Source organism: Gavia stellata, chromosome 1 (genome assembly GCF_030936135.1).
Source record: "Gavia stellata isolate bGavSte3 chromosome 1, bGavSte3.hap2, whole genome shotgun sequence".
NCBI lineage: Eukaryota > Metazoa > Chordata > Aves > Gaviiformes > Gaviidae > Gavia > Gavia stellata.
Window position 1 is genome coordinate 15988339 of NC_082594.1, and position 16981 is coordinate 16005319.

The 16981-nt window shown below is 36.3% G+C and overlaps 1 protein-coding gene across 1 annotated transcript in view; it reads left to right on the forward strand.

Annotated features, from left to right (window-relative positions):
- The window catches only part of DYNC2H1 (dynein cytoplasmic 2 heavy chain 1), a 188316-nt gene that overhangs the window by 35833 nt on the left and 135502 nt on the right, over positions 1-16981 (forward strand). The window contains exons 31-46 of the mRNA XM_059824850.1: positions 456-606; positions 1819-2021; positions 3506-3688; positions 3900-4082; positions 4241-4464; positions 5256-5371; positions 6918-7117; positions 7774-8038; positions 8378-8585; positions 8973-9102; positions 10494-10649; positions 11715-11974; positions 12631-12877; positions 14409-14560; positions 15091-15235; positions 16518-16620. Of these exons, the coding sequence (XP_059680833.1) occupies positions 456-606; positions 1819-2021; positions 3506-3688; positions 3900-4082; positions 4241-4464; positions 5256-5371; positions 6918-7117; positions 7774-8038; positions 8378-8585; positions 8973-9102; positions 10494-10649; positions 11715-11974; positions 12631-12877; positions 14409-14560; positions 15091-15235; positions 16518-16620 (2926 nt within the window). The remainder of the gene's footprint in view (positions 1-455; positions 607-1818; positions 2022-3505; positions 3689-3899; positions 4083-4240; positions 4465-5255; positions 5372-6917; positions 7118-7773; positions 8039-8377; positions 8586-8972; positions 9103-10493; positions 10650-11714; positions 11975-12630; positions 12878-14408; positions 14561-15090; positions 15236-16517; positions 16621-16981) is intronic.

The window sequence follows — 16981 nt, forward strand, 5'->3', positions numbered from 1 at the left end:
AACTCTTCCAATGAACTTAAAGTAATTAGAACACAAGTGGAGTGTTAGAAACAGGAATGCAAAATACTGTGTTAGCAGATCACTGACACAAAAAGTCAGAGGTGCTCCTGAGCCTGTTGAGTATGGGCTCAGCATGCTTACATTGTGGTAGTTTCCATCTGACACATCATTTAATGGGAAAATACACTTTAAAAATTTTGCTAACACACGCTGTAGAACAGCTAAGGGACTTGCTGTGTTAGATTACATCGCAAGTTTTCACTAAATTTTATCAGGTTTTAAGATGGCTATATATGTTCGTAAGAGCATAGCAAATGTGTGGCTTTGTTTAAAAATGATACAGTAAAATGCTTTAAGTATCAGACATAATAAGCAATTAAAAATTAATTGAAAAACTTTTTTTTCCTTATGTCTTCTGTATTTATAAAATGTAATTTGAACTTTTTCTTCCAAAGATTCTTTCCTTGGCAGAACAAATTCAGTTCACTGAAGATGTTGAAAGTGCTATCAAAGATTATAATCTGCAACAATTGGAATTAGAACTCATGGCTAAACTGGAACATTATACTAGCATTGATACTAGTGTAGAAGATACTGGAAGTACAGGTATAAAAATTATCATTATCATTAATATATAATTCTTTGTAATGACTATGTAGTTGTATAGTATTTAACATTCTGTTTATTTAAACAGGAAGTTATATAAATCTGTCTCAATTTGAATTCATAAAGTTGAGTTACATAAAGTTAGCCACCTATTACTGCCAAGATTAGTGTATTTAATATTTCAGAGAGAACAATAGATTTTTATTTAGATTAAAAACTATCTTGCAGCATTTATATATTTGCAGACCTCTTTAATTAGTTTTTTATAACTTTTTATAATTTTTCTTTTATATATTTAGTGATAATTTGTCCTCTCCTACTGAACTGTGACTCAATTTGACAAAAAAAGACTCAATTTGACATGTAGTTGACAATCTTCCACCACATTTGTGTAGCTGCTTAGTGTATTAAAGTCTAGTTTAGAATTTATGAACTGTTAATATCTGATATATTAATCAGGAATAGGATTCATATCACCTACCTTCAGCAGTCTGTAAGTGTTGTTCTTTATCTAAGCTCCCTTTCTGTGCTCTTTCTATAGCCATTGGAGAAATGTCATCAGTTATAGAAGAGTGTTCATTCCATCTATTGTATAATACATTTATAGTAACCTTTTAGTTTGGATAATAGGTGTGATTTTGAAGTGAGTTGTCTGATTACCCCCACTTACTTCAGTTTAATTCCCATCATGGAATGGTATAGGAGCACACAAACTGTATTTTTTTCAAATGAAACTAAATTAAAAAATAAGTTCTCAAAATACACTTAATGCACCCAATCTGCTAATGAACATTCATTCCACATCATCCTAATTAGTCTAAGTAAAATCTCCAAAGTGAGTGTAGTATGGTTTTCAGATCCTCAGCACATCAATTAACAGATTGTGCCACACTGATTACTAGAGTGGACGTAGCTGTAAACACTCCTGGAATAAACTGCTTTCCAGAAAAGCCTCTCTCTCTTGTCATTGAGTGTAGAGGCAGACAAAATCAATTCTAAATGACTGAAGTTGCATGATGATTCACATTCTCTGTCAGGATCTCATTTTATGCTGCTTGCTTTAGATAATAAATACTATTTCTATATATAATTGAAATGAGGTATGAATCAAATCTGCTGATAATAGAAAGCAGCACAATGAACTTGAGAATGGGTAACCTGTATCTTCCTTACGACACTGTTGTGATTTTTTTTTTTTGTGGTTATTTGCAGAATCAGGAATCCTTGAGCTCAAGCTTAAAGCTCTGATTCTTGATATCATTCATAACATTGATGTGGTGAAGCAGCTGAATCAAGCTCAGGTTCACAATGTTGAAGACTGGGCTTGGAAGAAGCAGCTGAGATTTTACATGAAAGACCAAAAATGCTGTATTCAGATGGTAGATGCTGAACTCCAATATACTTATGAATATCAGGTGTGTTATTTTTAATTTTTACCTGGCGGCTTTTATGTATGTGCCAAACACTTTCTCATTTCACACATGCTGCTGGTTACCTCACAGCTGTTGCCATTTTTTTCAACCTTGTTGTGTCCTTAGCATGCTGTTTCATAGAAAAAACTAAAAGTTAGGGTAATCATTTTCATTCTTGATATTGATGGGCTAAATGTAAGTTGTATGGAAAGCAGCTACATGCTGACACCAAGTTGGGCGGGAGTGTTGATCTGCTTGAGGGTAGGAAGGCTCTGCAGAGGGATCTGGACAGGCTGGATCGATGGGCTGAGGCCAACCGGATGAAGTTCAATAAGGCCAAGTGCCGGGTTCTACATTTTGGCCACAACAACCCCAGACAACGCTACAGGCTTGGGGACGAGTGGCTGGAAAGCTGCCCCACAGAAAAGGACCTGGGGGTGTTGATTGACAGCCGGCTGAATATGAGCCAGCAGTGTGCCCAGGTGGCCAAGAAGGCCAACACCATCCTGGCCTGTATCAGAAATGGTGTGGCCAGCAGGAGTAGGGAGGTGATCATGCCTCTGTACTCGGCTCTGGTGAGGCCGCACCTCGAATCCTGTGTTCAGTTTTGGACCCCTCCCTACAAGAAGGACATTGAGGTGCTGGAGCGTGTCCAGAGAAGGGTGACGAAGCTGGTGAGGGGTCTGGAGCACAAGTCTTATGAGGAGCGGCTGAGGGAACTGGGGTTGTTCAGCCTGGAGAATAGGAGGCTGAGGGGAGACCTTATCGCTCTCTACAACTACCTGAAAGGAGGTTGTAGAGAGGTGGGTGCTGGTCTCTTCTCCCAGGTGACTAGTGACAGGACTAGAGGAAATGGCCTCAAGTTGTGCCAGGGGAGGTTCAGACTGGATACTAGGAAAAATTTCTTTACTGAGAGAGTAGTGAAACATTGGAACAGGCTGTCCAGGGAGGTGGTAGAGTCACCCTCCCTGGAGGTATTCAAGGAGCGTGTGGATGTGGCATTGTGGGATGTGGCTTGATGGGCATGGTGCTGTGTGGTGTGGGTGGGTTTTTTGGTGTGGGTTGTGGTGTGTTTTGTGGTTTGTGGGTGGTTTTGGTTTTTTGGGGGGGGGTTGTGGTTTGGTTTGGTTTGTTTTTTTTTTATGGTTGGACTTGATGATCTTACAGGTCTTTTCCAACCTTAGTGATTCTGTGATTCTGTGATAATATAAATATTTTCTAATACGCTTGCTACTTTTATATATCAGAATGCAGTTTCACCTGTGTTGACCCCTTTTCTATAATTCTAAAAACACTTTGCACAATGCTTTGACATTTGATATAAAATCAGAAAACTTCATAACTGTAAACAAATTCATATACTTAATGAGACAGCAGTCTTGACCGTTGTGTTGTTTTCAAATTAATGACTTACAAATGAAATTGATGAAATTACATTGTCAATAATTTCTGTCTACTAATCAATATAATTTGTTTTGTTTCTGCAGGGCAATTCCCCTAAACTTGTTTATACACCTTTGACAGATAAGTGTTACCTAACTCTTACTCAGGCTATGAAGATGGGCCTTGGAGGAAATCCCTATGGTCCAGCTGGAACTGGAAAGACAGAGTCAGTAAAGGCCCTGGGTGGACTTCTTGGAAGACAAGTATTAGTCTTTAATTGTGATGAGGTGAATATGGTTCTGTGCAATTTAGGAAATGGATATCTATGCCCCTACTTCATAAAGCAATATTATATTCTAGAAATACTTTTGATAATTTGTCAGTTTCCATTAGAAATTTGTGGATATTTCCAATGACGTATTTTTTAATAGATGGGAAGACAGTGTTTCATTCCTTTCTTGTTATTTTAATTTTGATAGTACTCTTTTTAATTTTAAGGGCATTGATGTGAAGTCGATGGGGCGCATATTTGTGGGCTTAGTGAAGTGTGGTGCCTGGGGCTGTTTTGATGAATTCAATAGACTTGAGGAAGCTGTATTGTCTGCAGTATCCATGCAGATTCAGACGATTCAACATGCATTGAAGAAACATAGTCCTGTATGTGAGATGCTTGGCAAAAAGGTACAGCAAAACTTACTTACCTTCTTCTTATAAAAATAGTCTATAAACAACTGGCTCAAACTTAAAAACTGACTACTGTAACTGAACATAGTCCATCCAACATTTCTCAATCCTCTTTCATATGACAATATACTATTACAATGCACTTCTAATGCTAGGTTGAAATGGATCATAATTCTGGAATTTTTATCACTCTGAATCCTGCTGGAAAAGGTTATGGAGGAAGACAAAAACTGCCTGATAACCTCAAACAACTTTTTAGGCCAGTTGCTATGACTCATCCAGACAATGAACTCATTGCAGAAGTGATTTTGTATTCAGAAGGCTTTAAGGATGCTAAAATACTTGGTAGAAAATTAGTGGCTATTTTTAATCTAGCAAGGTAAGTTTTTTTTTTTTTCTTACTGATGTTACCTTCCTAATTCTTTTCCCTCCTGATTTTATTTTAGCATTGATCCTTGTGGTTATCTCACTGCCATCATGTTTCTTCTCCATCTAGTCTCTGCCAAAGTATGACTGTAGGGATACAATCTACACATGCTTTCTGTTAATTTTCTGTAATATTTTATGATTTGGCTATTGTAGAAAGCTATGTGTCAGAAACAAAACTAGATATAAACCCACAGGTTTGGAGTCATCTGAAGTTTTACATTCAATACAGCTCTTAAATCTGAATGGTATACCATGCATCTCTGTAGATACTAATTTAACTTATAACATAAAAATATTGCACTATATTGGGATGTTCAGGTGTGAAAATACCTGGAATGCAGTTATAATCTCAAGGTGGCAAAGTACTGCTCTCCTATTATGCTCATTAAATATGAATGAGCATATGAATGCTCACAAGCATTGTCTTGAATTTAGACTCTTGAAGTTGTTGAAATGCAAGTGACTGTTTGGTTATAAGTATGCATATTAGAACAAAGTTCAGAGGTTTTAATTAATGCTGTTAGGGACAATAATAAATACATTAGCTGTTGAATATACCCCCTCTGAAAAAATTCAGAGTGTCATTGCTTATATCTCTGAAATGCATTACAGATGGTGCTACAAATACTCATCAGTTTCTCTTTTGCCCAAAACCATATTATGAGCATATTAATTTGCCAAACAAAAATTTCAGGTGCTGTCATCTACATCTTATTACAATATTGCTGTTTTTAAAATTAGGGAGCTTCTGACACCGCAGCAGCACTATGATTGGGGTTTACGAGCACTGAAGACTGTTTTGAGAGGCTGTGGCAGTCTTCTTCATCAGCTGAAGAAAAGTGAAGCCAAGCAAGAAAGTAAGGTTGACCAGGCCAAACTTTTGATTATTCAGGATATTGTACAGATATCATTCACTACAGCTTTCTTGTTTTGAGTTTTGAGAAGCCATGGCTTGGATCTGGAGGCAATTTAGAAAAGAAGAAAACATCTGTGAAAGTCCTCCGTCATTAGGAGATCACAAAAGACTGTCGTCATTTTCTAGACTGAGCTTTTATATGTTAAGAATATAGATATAGGACTTTATTCTGGGATGATTTTGAGTGATTCTCAGAGTCTTGTTTTCACCTGGCTTAGGTTAGGTAAGTTGATCCTCTGATGCTGTTATTATTCATCAGTCATCAGACCATTTTGATTCTATTTGAGGATTGCTAAAATTGTCACATGGTATTAGATTCAGATTGGTATACAGAGACAAATATAAGGACAGGTAGAAATGATAGAAATGTATTGGACTAGACTGTTTTTTTTTTTTAATCTCTTAGCTTGAGAAGCTTAAGATATTTCCAACAAATGCAGTTTCCTTTTTCTTTATGTTTGCTTCTATTGTTGAGTCAAAATCCTTTGGAATGTCAAAATGTTGGCCATGTTCTTAAATGTTGCTTAGATTTTGTATTACTTCCTTTAGTAAAGCAGTTCAACCTTTCTAAATCAAGTTCCTTAATGTCAACGTTTTAACTCTTAACCGTTTATCATGCTATTTAGAAAAATTGCCTGGATGAAAAACCTTGAACTTTTTCCAAATTCTGAAAAGGTATACTAATACTCAACATCTGGAACATTTGGGAAAAAGTTGCAGGAAAAAGGGAAGTTAGGGAATGGACATTTTCTGTCCCTTGTGTTGAATTTGGGCTATAGTGCATTCTGGTTTGGGGCAATCATGCATCTGGAAGGAGGGCAGAAACACAGGATGATTTTCACCTGTGGTTCCTAGTCTTGCTCTCTGCAGATATACGTGTTTTACATGAGAAAGTAATTTGATCAAAAAAGAAAAAAAACCAGAGATCAGAGCCCTGTGCCTTTCCCATCGTAAGTATCTTTATTTTTCTGGCAGAATAAAGCTTTCTTGTGGCTGTTTTCATTCTGGTCCCAAAATACTTACATTTCCATGGTACTTCAGACTCAAGAGGAATTGTGGAGAGTGTTCACTTCTGGAATATTCATAGTTAACTAGGACACACTTGCGAGATGTGACTTCAAACTCCCTCTGGCAGAGTAAGGTCTAGAATCCAGGTCCTCAATTTCTTTCATGAGTGCTTTAACAAGTAAGCTACCGTGCACTGCTGATCGTAGTCCCACTTTAATCATTAGGCTATTATGTACTATCTGGGCAGCATCATAACCATCTCGTATCTGTACAGAATGCATTTGTGAGCATATATGATACTTAACAGTAAGGCATTCCTCTAACTTCCAAGTAGAGTGGTACATGAACTGGAATGTAGTCTGCGCTGTGATTCCACCTTCAACGTCTTAGCAGTATGGGCTGAAGTACTGATACATTCAAAGGAAAAAAACCCCAACAAACAGCTTAAACTGATGTGGCTTCTGTGCTTTTATTTCCAGTTAATGAAAGTCACATGGTGATTCAAGCTCTGCGGCTTAATACCATGTCAAAGCTTACATTTGCAGACTGTGCACGATTTGATGCACTGGTTAAAGATGTATTTCCTGGCATTGACTTTAAAGATGTGGAGTATGCTGAATTAACTACAGCTTTGGAACAAGTCTTTGAAGAAGCAAACTTGGAAATTATAAGCACCCAGGTAAACATCAACTACAGCAATAAAGCAATACAAGTTATTCTGAATTCTGATTAATACTACATTCATTTGACTAATTTCTGTTTGCTTCTGAAAGAAATTGTCTATGAAAAAGTGAGAATAACTAATAGTTAGATTCTAATTACGTCTATATGAAAACAGATGTGTGTGTTTGAAGCATAGTAGATCAGTTGTAATTGAAAGAAAAATAGCACAAGGAAAATTTAAGATGTGAATATGTGACACATGTTTTTGTTCAAGCCATGTACAAACTCCAATGAATGTTTTGGACAGTGAAAGAATTAAATATATGAACATTTGCTTTTCTCAGGCAGTTCTGTGTCTCATATTTATTTATTGTAGGTATGGATGAAGTTTGGTGACTAATGGTACATTCATTTCTCAGTAAAAATATGCCCAAAGAGGACTGATATTTTTATATTAGTAATTTAGTGAAATGTTTCTAACCTGCAAAATAAGTTTCTTGATATTCTTTAGTATCATAAATATAATTACTTCTGCAAATACCTATTGTTTCAAAAAATAAAATTATAGAAACAAAGTGACTGCATCCAAAGTAAATTGGAAAAACATTAAAAAAGAACATGATTGATTTAGCTTTACAACTTCACATACCCATTATCTCTTTTACTATCTAGATCAAGAAGGCTTTGGAATTATATGAACAGCTACGTCAGAGAATGGGTGTAGTTATTGTAGGTCCAAGTGGTGCAGGTAAATCAACACTTTGGCGGATGTTAAAGACAGCACTTGGTAAAACTGGCAAAGTAGTGAAACAGTATACTATGAATCCCAAAGCTATGCCTCGACATCAGTTGCTAGGCCACATTGACATGGATACCAGAGAATGGTCTGATGGCGTGCTTACAAATAGTGCTCGACAAGTGGTACGAGAACCTCGAGGTATGTTTTTGAGGGAGTTAAACATCATTATACTTAAATTACTGAAATTGTTTATTTTCAGTTATGTTTTTATATCATGTTATTATTTGTGCATAGCATAAGGTAAGAAAAACTTTTGGTGGCAATCATAGTCAAGAACACCAATATGTACTTTCCAAATTTTGTGATAAGAACGCAAAAATGGACATCAGAAGATAAAACATGTAAGGGGTATCTTTAAAGAGTTTATATTTAAGTTATAATGAAGGAAGAGTAACAAATAGTGTTAAAATAGCAAGCGGTGATATTCTTTAAATGTTTTTCTTGGGTTTGATATTTTATTTCTGTGTCTGGAAATAGATATTACTTCATGGATAATTTGTGATGGTGATATTGATCCTGAATGGATTGAATCTTTGAATTCCGTTTTGGATGACAACAGATTGTTGACTATGCCCAGTGGAGAAAGAATTCAATTTGGCTCAAATGTCAACTTTATATTTGAAACTCATGACCTTAGCTGTGCCTCTCCTGCTACAGTATCTCGAATGGGAATGATCTTTCTTAGGTAAGTCACAAGAGTATTACACACCTTAAAAGTAAGCAAATATACCTACTTTACTTTTCTTGAAAGATGGTCTAAAGTGGATGGAGTGATTTAATTAATTGCTTACACTTAGGAAGCAAGTCACTGGGGGAGTTTGCTTTAGATCACGTGTCCCGTCTACGCTGTCCTGTTATAACCTTCTGGCTAATATATCTCAGACTTTTTGAGAGAGACATGGTGGATTCTTTGTGTGTGATCCTTAGAGAGCCCAAATACTGGTTAGAAATTCTTGTTAAAGTCTTTCCCTGAACTTTTCCTAGAATTTTTTTGTTCCCTTTGAACCAGCCTATGTGAAGATGTGGATGCCTTGTATTTGTTTGAATCTTGATTTGTTTTGCTTTGACTTAGTGATGAAGATACAGATCTTAATTCTCTGATAAAGTCTTGGCTAAGAAGTCAGCCTGAAGAATGCAGATACAACCTTGAAAATTGGATTGGGGACTATTTTGAAAAGGCTTTAAACTGGGTTGTGAAGAAGGTTAGTAACTGAATACTTAATAAATTTTCAGCTTCTGTTAAGATGATCCATTTATCTAGTTTAACACTGAAGAGATCATTCATATTAGTTTTTAAATTTTAAACCAAAAAACCCTCAGTGCTTTTTTGATTGCTGTTTTCTTCATAAGACTAATACTGGAACCATTCTAATCAGTTTTCAAAAACTAATTGCTGTACTTAAAGTTTTGAAACATTTAATACAATTTTAACTAGTTAAAGCCATGTATTTCTGTGAAACTTAATATCTGTCGTTAATTTTCCATTCTGGACATTTCTTTATATGTTTTCAAAGACCTGAAAGATCTGAATGTCTAAACTAAAAAAATGAAGAAGTGAAGAAATTGTTTTTCTAGATTTAAGTTACTGTCTGTAGCAAAAAAAAGCTAAAATTTGAAAAGTTGAACCGTGTAGACCAGAGCTTGTAATAGGTTGGGGAGAAACGTAATGTTAGACACCTAAGAAGATTAATAGAGGCATATCTAAAAAAGTAGTCTGATTGGTCAGAATGGTAAATTTTCTCAGCTGCCACTAATCTCTCCTGAATTTAAGTATATAGCTTTAGCTCTTTAGGATTCAGCTCTTTAGGATTCAACTCAAAACCTTAACTGAAAGATGTTTTAATAGGCGAAAGGTAATATGTAATAACAGTATTACAAAAGGATAGTCCAAAACCTTGTACATTATCTGGATTCTGTGATTCTGGGACATACATCAAGATAATTGTTCTGATATGCTATATTTTCTTAAGTAGTCTGGATGCTTCCCTGCTTCTCCTTCTTCTGAAGGAGTTGCATTTGCATTGAACAAGTGGCTTATGTTGCACAAAACATTAGTTAGGAGAAATCCCCATGGCTGTGGCCAGTAAGCTAGTATTTGTGAGACATCTATTACTTTCCCTTGGGGAAAACATACGGTCCTGTTATGTTTTTAATATTATTTCCCCTCTTGCTTCTTTCACCCATTGAGATTTTTAGACTTTTAAAGTATCTTCAGGTAGATACAGAGGAGAAACCATGACACTGATCCTGAGGCTGCAAATCCCTTTGGTGCTAAAGAGCAAAATCCGTAAAGAATCCATTCATGAGAAAGATTGCCAGTATACATTTATGTTGATTCCTTATAGATTCTGAAAATCTATAAGATGATAGATTGCGTATCCTAAATTACATCAATACATAGTCTGGAATTAAAACTTCCAAATCAATGCTTAAAAATAATTTCATGTCATGTGAGTTTTCTAGAACAACAGCACTGTTGAGATCTTTCGTCATTTGTGGAAGTATTAAAGAGCAATGTGTAATAGTCTGCTAGCAATACATCACATTTGTTTTTAGGAATATATTTAAATCTATTACAACTTGCAATTTACAGAATGACTCTGTGGTAGAAACAAGTTTAGTTGGAACTGTGATGAATGGACTGTCTCATCTTCATGGGTGTACTGATCGTGGACAGTTTATTATTAACTTGTTACGGGGTCTTGGTGGCAATCTGAACATGAAATCACGGCAAGAATTTGCGAAAGAGGTAATAATCTTTTTCAGCAAGTTTATTAAAAATTTCTCAATATATGTAGTGGGAATAGTGATTTTCTGTCTTCTAACAATGAAAATTTACAATAATAGAATATCTGTGCTCTAATTTGTTTACAGTCTGTGTTGTCTGTAGGGAAATAGCTCAGAAGTAAAGGAATGTTTCATATGTAACTGATATGCTCCTAAGTGCATCCAGCCCAGATAGCAATCTTGGTGCCGCACCAAGAGATACAGAATGGCCTCTGTCCATACTGTTTTATGCAAGAACCCACTATAGCAGACTGTTTGTGTGTATATGTATTTTGTATATGTAATACAGATTTATTTGTGTGGGTTTTTTTCTCTTCAGAATGCTTGAAATAATGATGTGGGGGCTTTGTAGCACTTCACCAGGGAGGTGTTCTTACAGCATTATTCTAAGGTTATGTATTGTATGTGCTGGGGTATGGCTCCGTCTTTGTGTAGATAGTTGAGGACACAAGGACTAGGGAGTAGTGTTGGAAAACTATGTGGGTATACTGGTCCATAGTGTCTACAGAAGGCAACCCCTGGATATAGTTATCTTCACAATTGCACTTGGGTTTTGTGTTGGAGAGAATGAAATAGTTTCTTCGAAAAGAAAATCTGGAGCTATGACATATAGCGAGGCCAGATGGTACAGGTTTAGACTCAGCTTCTGGAATTAGCTATTGATGCATGTGAAGGAGTTATCTTGGTCTTGTGATTATTATGTATGTTGCCTAATGTGAAAAAAAGTTTATATAAAGCTTTGCTAAATACAGTTTATTTTATGTTCTTTATATTATGAAAAAGTAATATCTGGAAGAGTAATATGTTACTGTTTAGTTAAGGACTTAATCATAAAGTATATGCATAACATAATTGAATTTTCAAAGGCAGCCTTAAAATTATCAAATCACAGAATTAAATGTTTGATTTACAAAAGTATTCTTTGAACATTCTTTAAATTAACTTGAAATTGTAGATCTTGTCATTAGGAGTATGGATTTAACAGAGACTTTATTTAACAGAGACTTTATTTATATTTTTTTTATAGATCTTCAGTTGGGCACAAGAATCTCCACCAGATCCGGGGAAGCCCCTGGACACATATTATGACACTGACACTGGACAGCTAATGCTATATCAGCTGAAAAAACCTGAAAATCTAACAGCTGATGACTTCAATAATCTCCAAACACTTCCCGTCATCCAAACCCCTGACATGCAGAGATGTTTAGATTACTTTAGGCCCTGGCTAGACTTTAACAATAAGCAGCCATTTCTTCTTGTGGGTCCTGAAGGGTGCGGAAAGGGGTAAAAGTATTTCCTGTTTTAAGCAAAATATACCACTAGCTATTTCACAAAGTTTGTAAAATTTTGTTACGATGGTTTTATCATATGACTTTCTGCTAGAATATCACTTGTTTAGGTTACTAATGAAACAAATCTGTAGTGGCAAATAGGTGAATTCTTATGAAGATCTACAGGGAAAGTTCAGGCTGCCACTATGCATCTAAGACATCTGAATGAGGCTTTTAGATGTGAAAGAGGACCTTTGGAAAACCTGTGCTGTCATGGAGTAAGAACTGAAAGGTGCATCAGGAATCTGGTCTTACCTCAAGAGGCACTAGATGGCTGTGTGCAGGCAACTGAATTTAGCTCATCCTGTTGCCTATCTTAGGTTCCTTATTTAGATGGGTTGAATCAATATATAGAAGGTATTTAGGCTAGGTATTTGTTTTGTGTAGCTGTATACTACACTTTTATTGAATTTCTTGAATGGAAAATATTACAATTATAAAGGCAAGAATGTTTAGTTTAGCAAATCTCATACACCACCTGTTACATTAATACAGTATGTAGTATATGCATTTTAATTCCAAAACTCTACAGTATCTTTGGATACACAGTATTTTAATGCTTTTATGTATTCCTTATGCTTATATCTATGCACACATTTGCTTTTTTAGGATGCTGCTTCATTATGCATTTTCTCAACTCCGATCAACTCAGATTGCTACCATTCACTGCAGTGCACAAACTACCTCTCAACATCTTCTACAAAAATTGAGTCAAACTTGCATTGTAATCAATACAAACACTGGGCGAGTATACAGACCGAAGGACTGTGAAAGGCTTGTTTTGTACTTAAAGGATATCAATCTACCCAAACCTGATAAATGGGGAACAAGCACTCTTGTGGCTTTTCTACAGCAGGTGAACACTTATTTCTGATATTTATAAAGTGACTTAAGTAGACTGGAAATAGTTTAGTATATGTAGTAAATACCTACATTGATTATTTTCGGAGTAAACATCCTGCATCTGTATTGGCATTAGTTTTGTTTGTTCTTTGATAGAATATGTAGGTGTCAGTTGGAAATAAGATACCGTTTTTATTTGGCTTATATGCATAAGTAAATAAAGACAGTGCTCACCTCAATGAGTAGGCATATGAGTGACAAGAAAATCATCAGGAGTAGTCAGCATGGATTCACCAAGGGCAAGTCATGCTTGACCAACTTGATAAACTTCTGTGATGAAATGACAGACCTGGTGGACGAGAGCAGAGCAATGGATATGTACATTTTATATGAGATTCAACTAGGCCAAGTGCCGGATCCTGCACTTGGGTCACAACAACCCCATGCAACGCTACAGGCTTGGGGAAGAGTGGCTGGAAAGCTGCCCGGCAGAAAGGGACCTGTTGATTGACAGCCGGCTGAATATGAGCCAGCAGTGTGCCCAGGTGGCCAAGAAGGCCAACGGCATCCTGGCTTGTATCAGAAATGGTGTGGCCAGCAGGAGTAGGGAGGTGATCATGCCTCTGTACTCGGCACTGGTGAGGCCGCACCTCGAATCCTGTGTTCAGTTTTGGGCCCCTCACTAAAAGAAGGACATTGAGTTGCTGGAGCGTGTCCAGAGAAGGGCGACGAAGCTGGTGAGGGGTCTGGAACACAAGTCTTATGAGGAGCGGCTGAGGGAACTGGGGTTGTTCAGTCTGGAGAAGAGGAGGCTGAGAGGAGACCTTATCACTCTATACAACTACCTGAAAGGAGGTTGTAGTGAGGTGGGTGCTGGTCTCTTCTCCCAAATGACAAGTGACAGGACAAGAGGAAATGACCTCAAGTTGCACCAGGGAAGCTTTAGATTGGATATTAGGAAAATTTTCTTCACTGAAACGGTTGTCAAGCATTGGAACAGGCTGCCCAGGGAAGTGTTTGAGTCACCATCCCTGGACATATTCAAAAGATGTGTGGATGAGGTGCTTAGGGACATGGTTTAGTGGCGGACTTGGCAGGGTTAGGTTTACGGTTGGACTCGATGTTCTTAAGGGTCTTTTCCAACCTAAATGATTCTATGATTCTCTTCTATGATATAGTCTACCTGGACTCCACTAAGGCCGTTGACGCTGTCTCCAAAAGATCCTGACAGAAAAGCTATTGATGTATAGGCTGGATAAGCAGATAGTGAGGTGGGTTGAAAACTGGCTGAATGGCCAGGCCCAGAGGGTGGTGATTAGTGGCACCAAGTGTAGCTGGAGGCCAGTACCTATTTAACATCTTCATTAATGATCTGGACAATGAGGCAGAGTCAGGAGCTGGCACCAAACTGGGAGGAGCAGTATACCTCTGGCAATTAAGAGAATAGTAATAATGGTATACTTCTCCCTATTTTTTTTTTTTTATTTTTTCGTAAGATACTCTGTTGGCTTTCTTTTAATACAACATTTATTTAATTATTGAAGGTTCTTACATATCAAGGATTTTACGATGAAAATCTGGAATGGGTTGGTTTAGAAAATATCCAAATTGTGGCTTCCATGTCTCCTGGAGGAACATTAGGAAGACATAAACTTACCTCCAGATTTACTTCTGTTGTTCGTCTCTGTGCAATTGAGTAAGTATGTGGAAACTAGTTTGACGCTCAGAACTCAGATTCAGCCTCTGTTTATAGGGCCCTTGCTGAATTTAGTCTTTATGAAAATGTGGCTGTTCTAGTCTTTCATCTTTTGTAACAGTTTGGGATCTTCAGCTTTGATGCTGTTTGGTGCCTCTTGGCACTAGAAACCAGCTAAGGAGCAATGTGTAGCTACCTGTTGATAGTGTAGTGTTAGAAGTATGTTTCCTGTTGGATGATTTTGCTTTCAGTAAACTGCTTTCTACAGCTTTACATTAAGCTGTTTGGTTACAAAATTAGAGAAATTGGAAAGAAGTTTGGTTGGTTGGTTTTAAGTTTGAATACATTTATGATGTATTTAGAAATTTCTGAGGGTGGCCTATTGCAATAAAACAATAATTTTACTTAGCTGCTAGATGTAGATGCTATTCATTGAAATTTCTCACTAATTGTGTATATAACTTTGAATAATTTTAATAAAAAATTTAACAATGGTAGTCCATAATAATGACTTTTTTTTCTCTTTGTAGCTATCCAGAAAGAGACCAACTGCAAACTATTTATAGTGCCTACTTGGAACCTGTACTACAGAAAAACCTAAAGAATCACCCTGTTTGGGGTTCTTTACCAAGAATACATCAGCTAGCAGGATCTATGGTTCAAGTGTATGAACAGGTATGGAAATTTAGTTTCTTTTTTTAAGGAGATGGAGAATCAATTTTTTTTGAAAAAATAATTAGCTTTTGATATTAACAAGGGAATAAAAAGGTTTATCAGTATTAAAATCTAAGTTTATATCTTTTTCATAATGTTGATATAAATTTTAAAGCTAGTTATTTGTAGAGAATCCTATATATTAGAGGGAAACTGAGTAAGTGGTAAGTGCTCTTCCTTTCCCACGTATCTATTGTATGATTTTGGCAAGTATCTTAACCCATCTATACTTGCAGTTCCTGATTTATAAAAGGTGGATAGTAGTGTTCTCCTATTTACTGAATGAGGAGACAGTGTACTTTAAAGATTCTTACGTGCTTAGATGTTATGGATGCTATTATGAGTATAGAAGAGAGGTATGATGGTAGAGTCCCTTATACACATCAAGGACTATCTATTAAAATTTTACACAGTTAAAAATAGGTGCTTAGACACAAATTCTTTTTATCCTCCCACTTAAAATTTTTTGGACCTCTACCTAGCAAAGCACTTAAGTACTTGCTTTTCTTAATCATGTGCATAGCCTTACTTGGGTAGATACTGTGGGGATGTAAGCGCTTACTATATGTTCCAAGAACGTATGCATGTCCCCATCTAGACAGAACCATGATACAAAACCGATCTTTATGACTGGAATGCAGGTATAGTCACTGGCTAGCATGCACTGGTTGGCAGGAGTTTCATATGATATTATCGGTGTATTCTAAGAAATCTAAGTTTAAATTTCATCACACGAGGACCAAATAACTGATGAAGGCAGTTATTCTTTGAATTAAAGATAGTGTTATAAATTCAAATATCCTCTTTGGGGGAAGAGTTAGTATTTCTGTAAGTCTTCTGTAGTGACTAAGTGATACTGATTTAGGTAGTTTTTTATTACACTTATGTATTTCCATTGCATTTTATATTTTAGATTACTTTAAAACTTTGTGTGTTTTGTCTAATAATACTGCACTGACAGTCCTAGGTGACATATGCAGTTGTTGTTTGCATCAAAAATGGTACAGAAGAAAGGTCCTAATTATGAGAAAATCTTTTGTGCTCAGAAAACAAGATGTAAACAATTCCATCTCTGCACTTTCAAAACCAAAAAATCCTAAAGAGTGCATTAATAAAATCTAAATGTATAGTCCTAATAGAAAACTAATTTATCTGGTATTTTAGAAAAATCTAAAGCTACACTTCCAAGTGCTTTACATTTTAAAACATCACTTCCCCCCCAACCCCCCGGTTCTGTTTTTAGGTACGAGCGAAATTTACAGTTGATGATCACAGTCATTACCTTTTTACACCATGTATTCTTACTCAGTGGGTTCTTGGTTTATTCAGATACGATTTAGTAGGTGGTAAGTAAGTCCCTTATTTGTTTTTCATTTATAAAGCAGTACTAAAATCGTCTAAATTATTATTGATGTCAGTCTTACTGTTGACTTCACATGTAACTAATTCACCTGTGGTACGCTTTCTAAACTATGAACTGTCTGTAACTCAGTGGAGGGAAAAAAATGCCTAACAGTTCATTCTATAACATATAGTAAACAAATTTAAAACACTCAGTGATGTTTTAAAATATGTGTGAGAGCTATTTATAGATTAAGGGAAATCAGTCGGTTGGGATTGCATTCTCTACTATGGGAACTTGAAGTTTACCGCCTACTCGCCACCATTTTTTTTTCTGTTTTTTTGGAGGTTTGGGGTTGGGCCTTT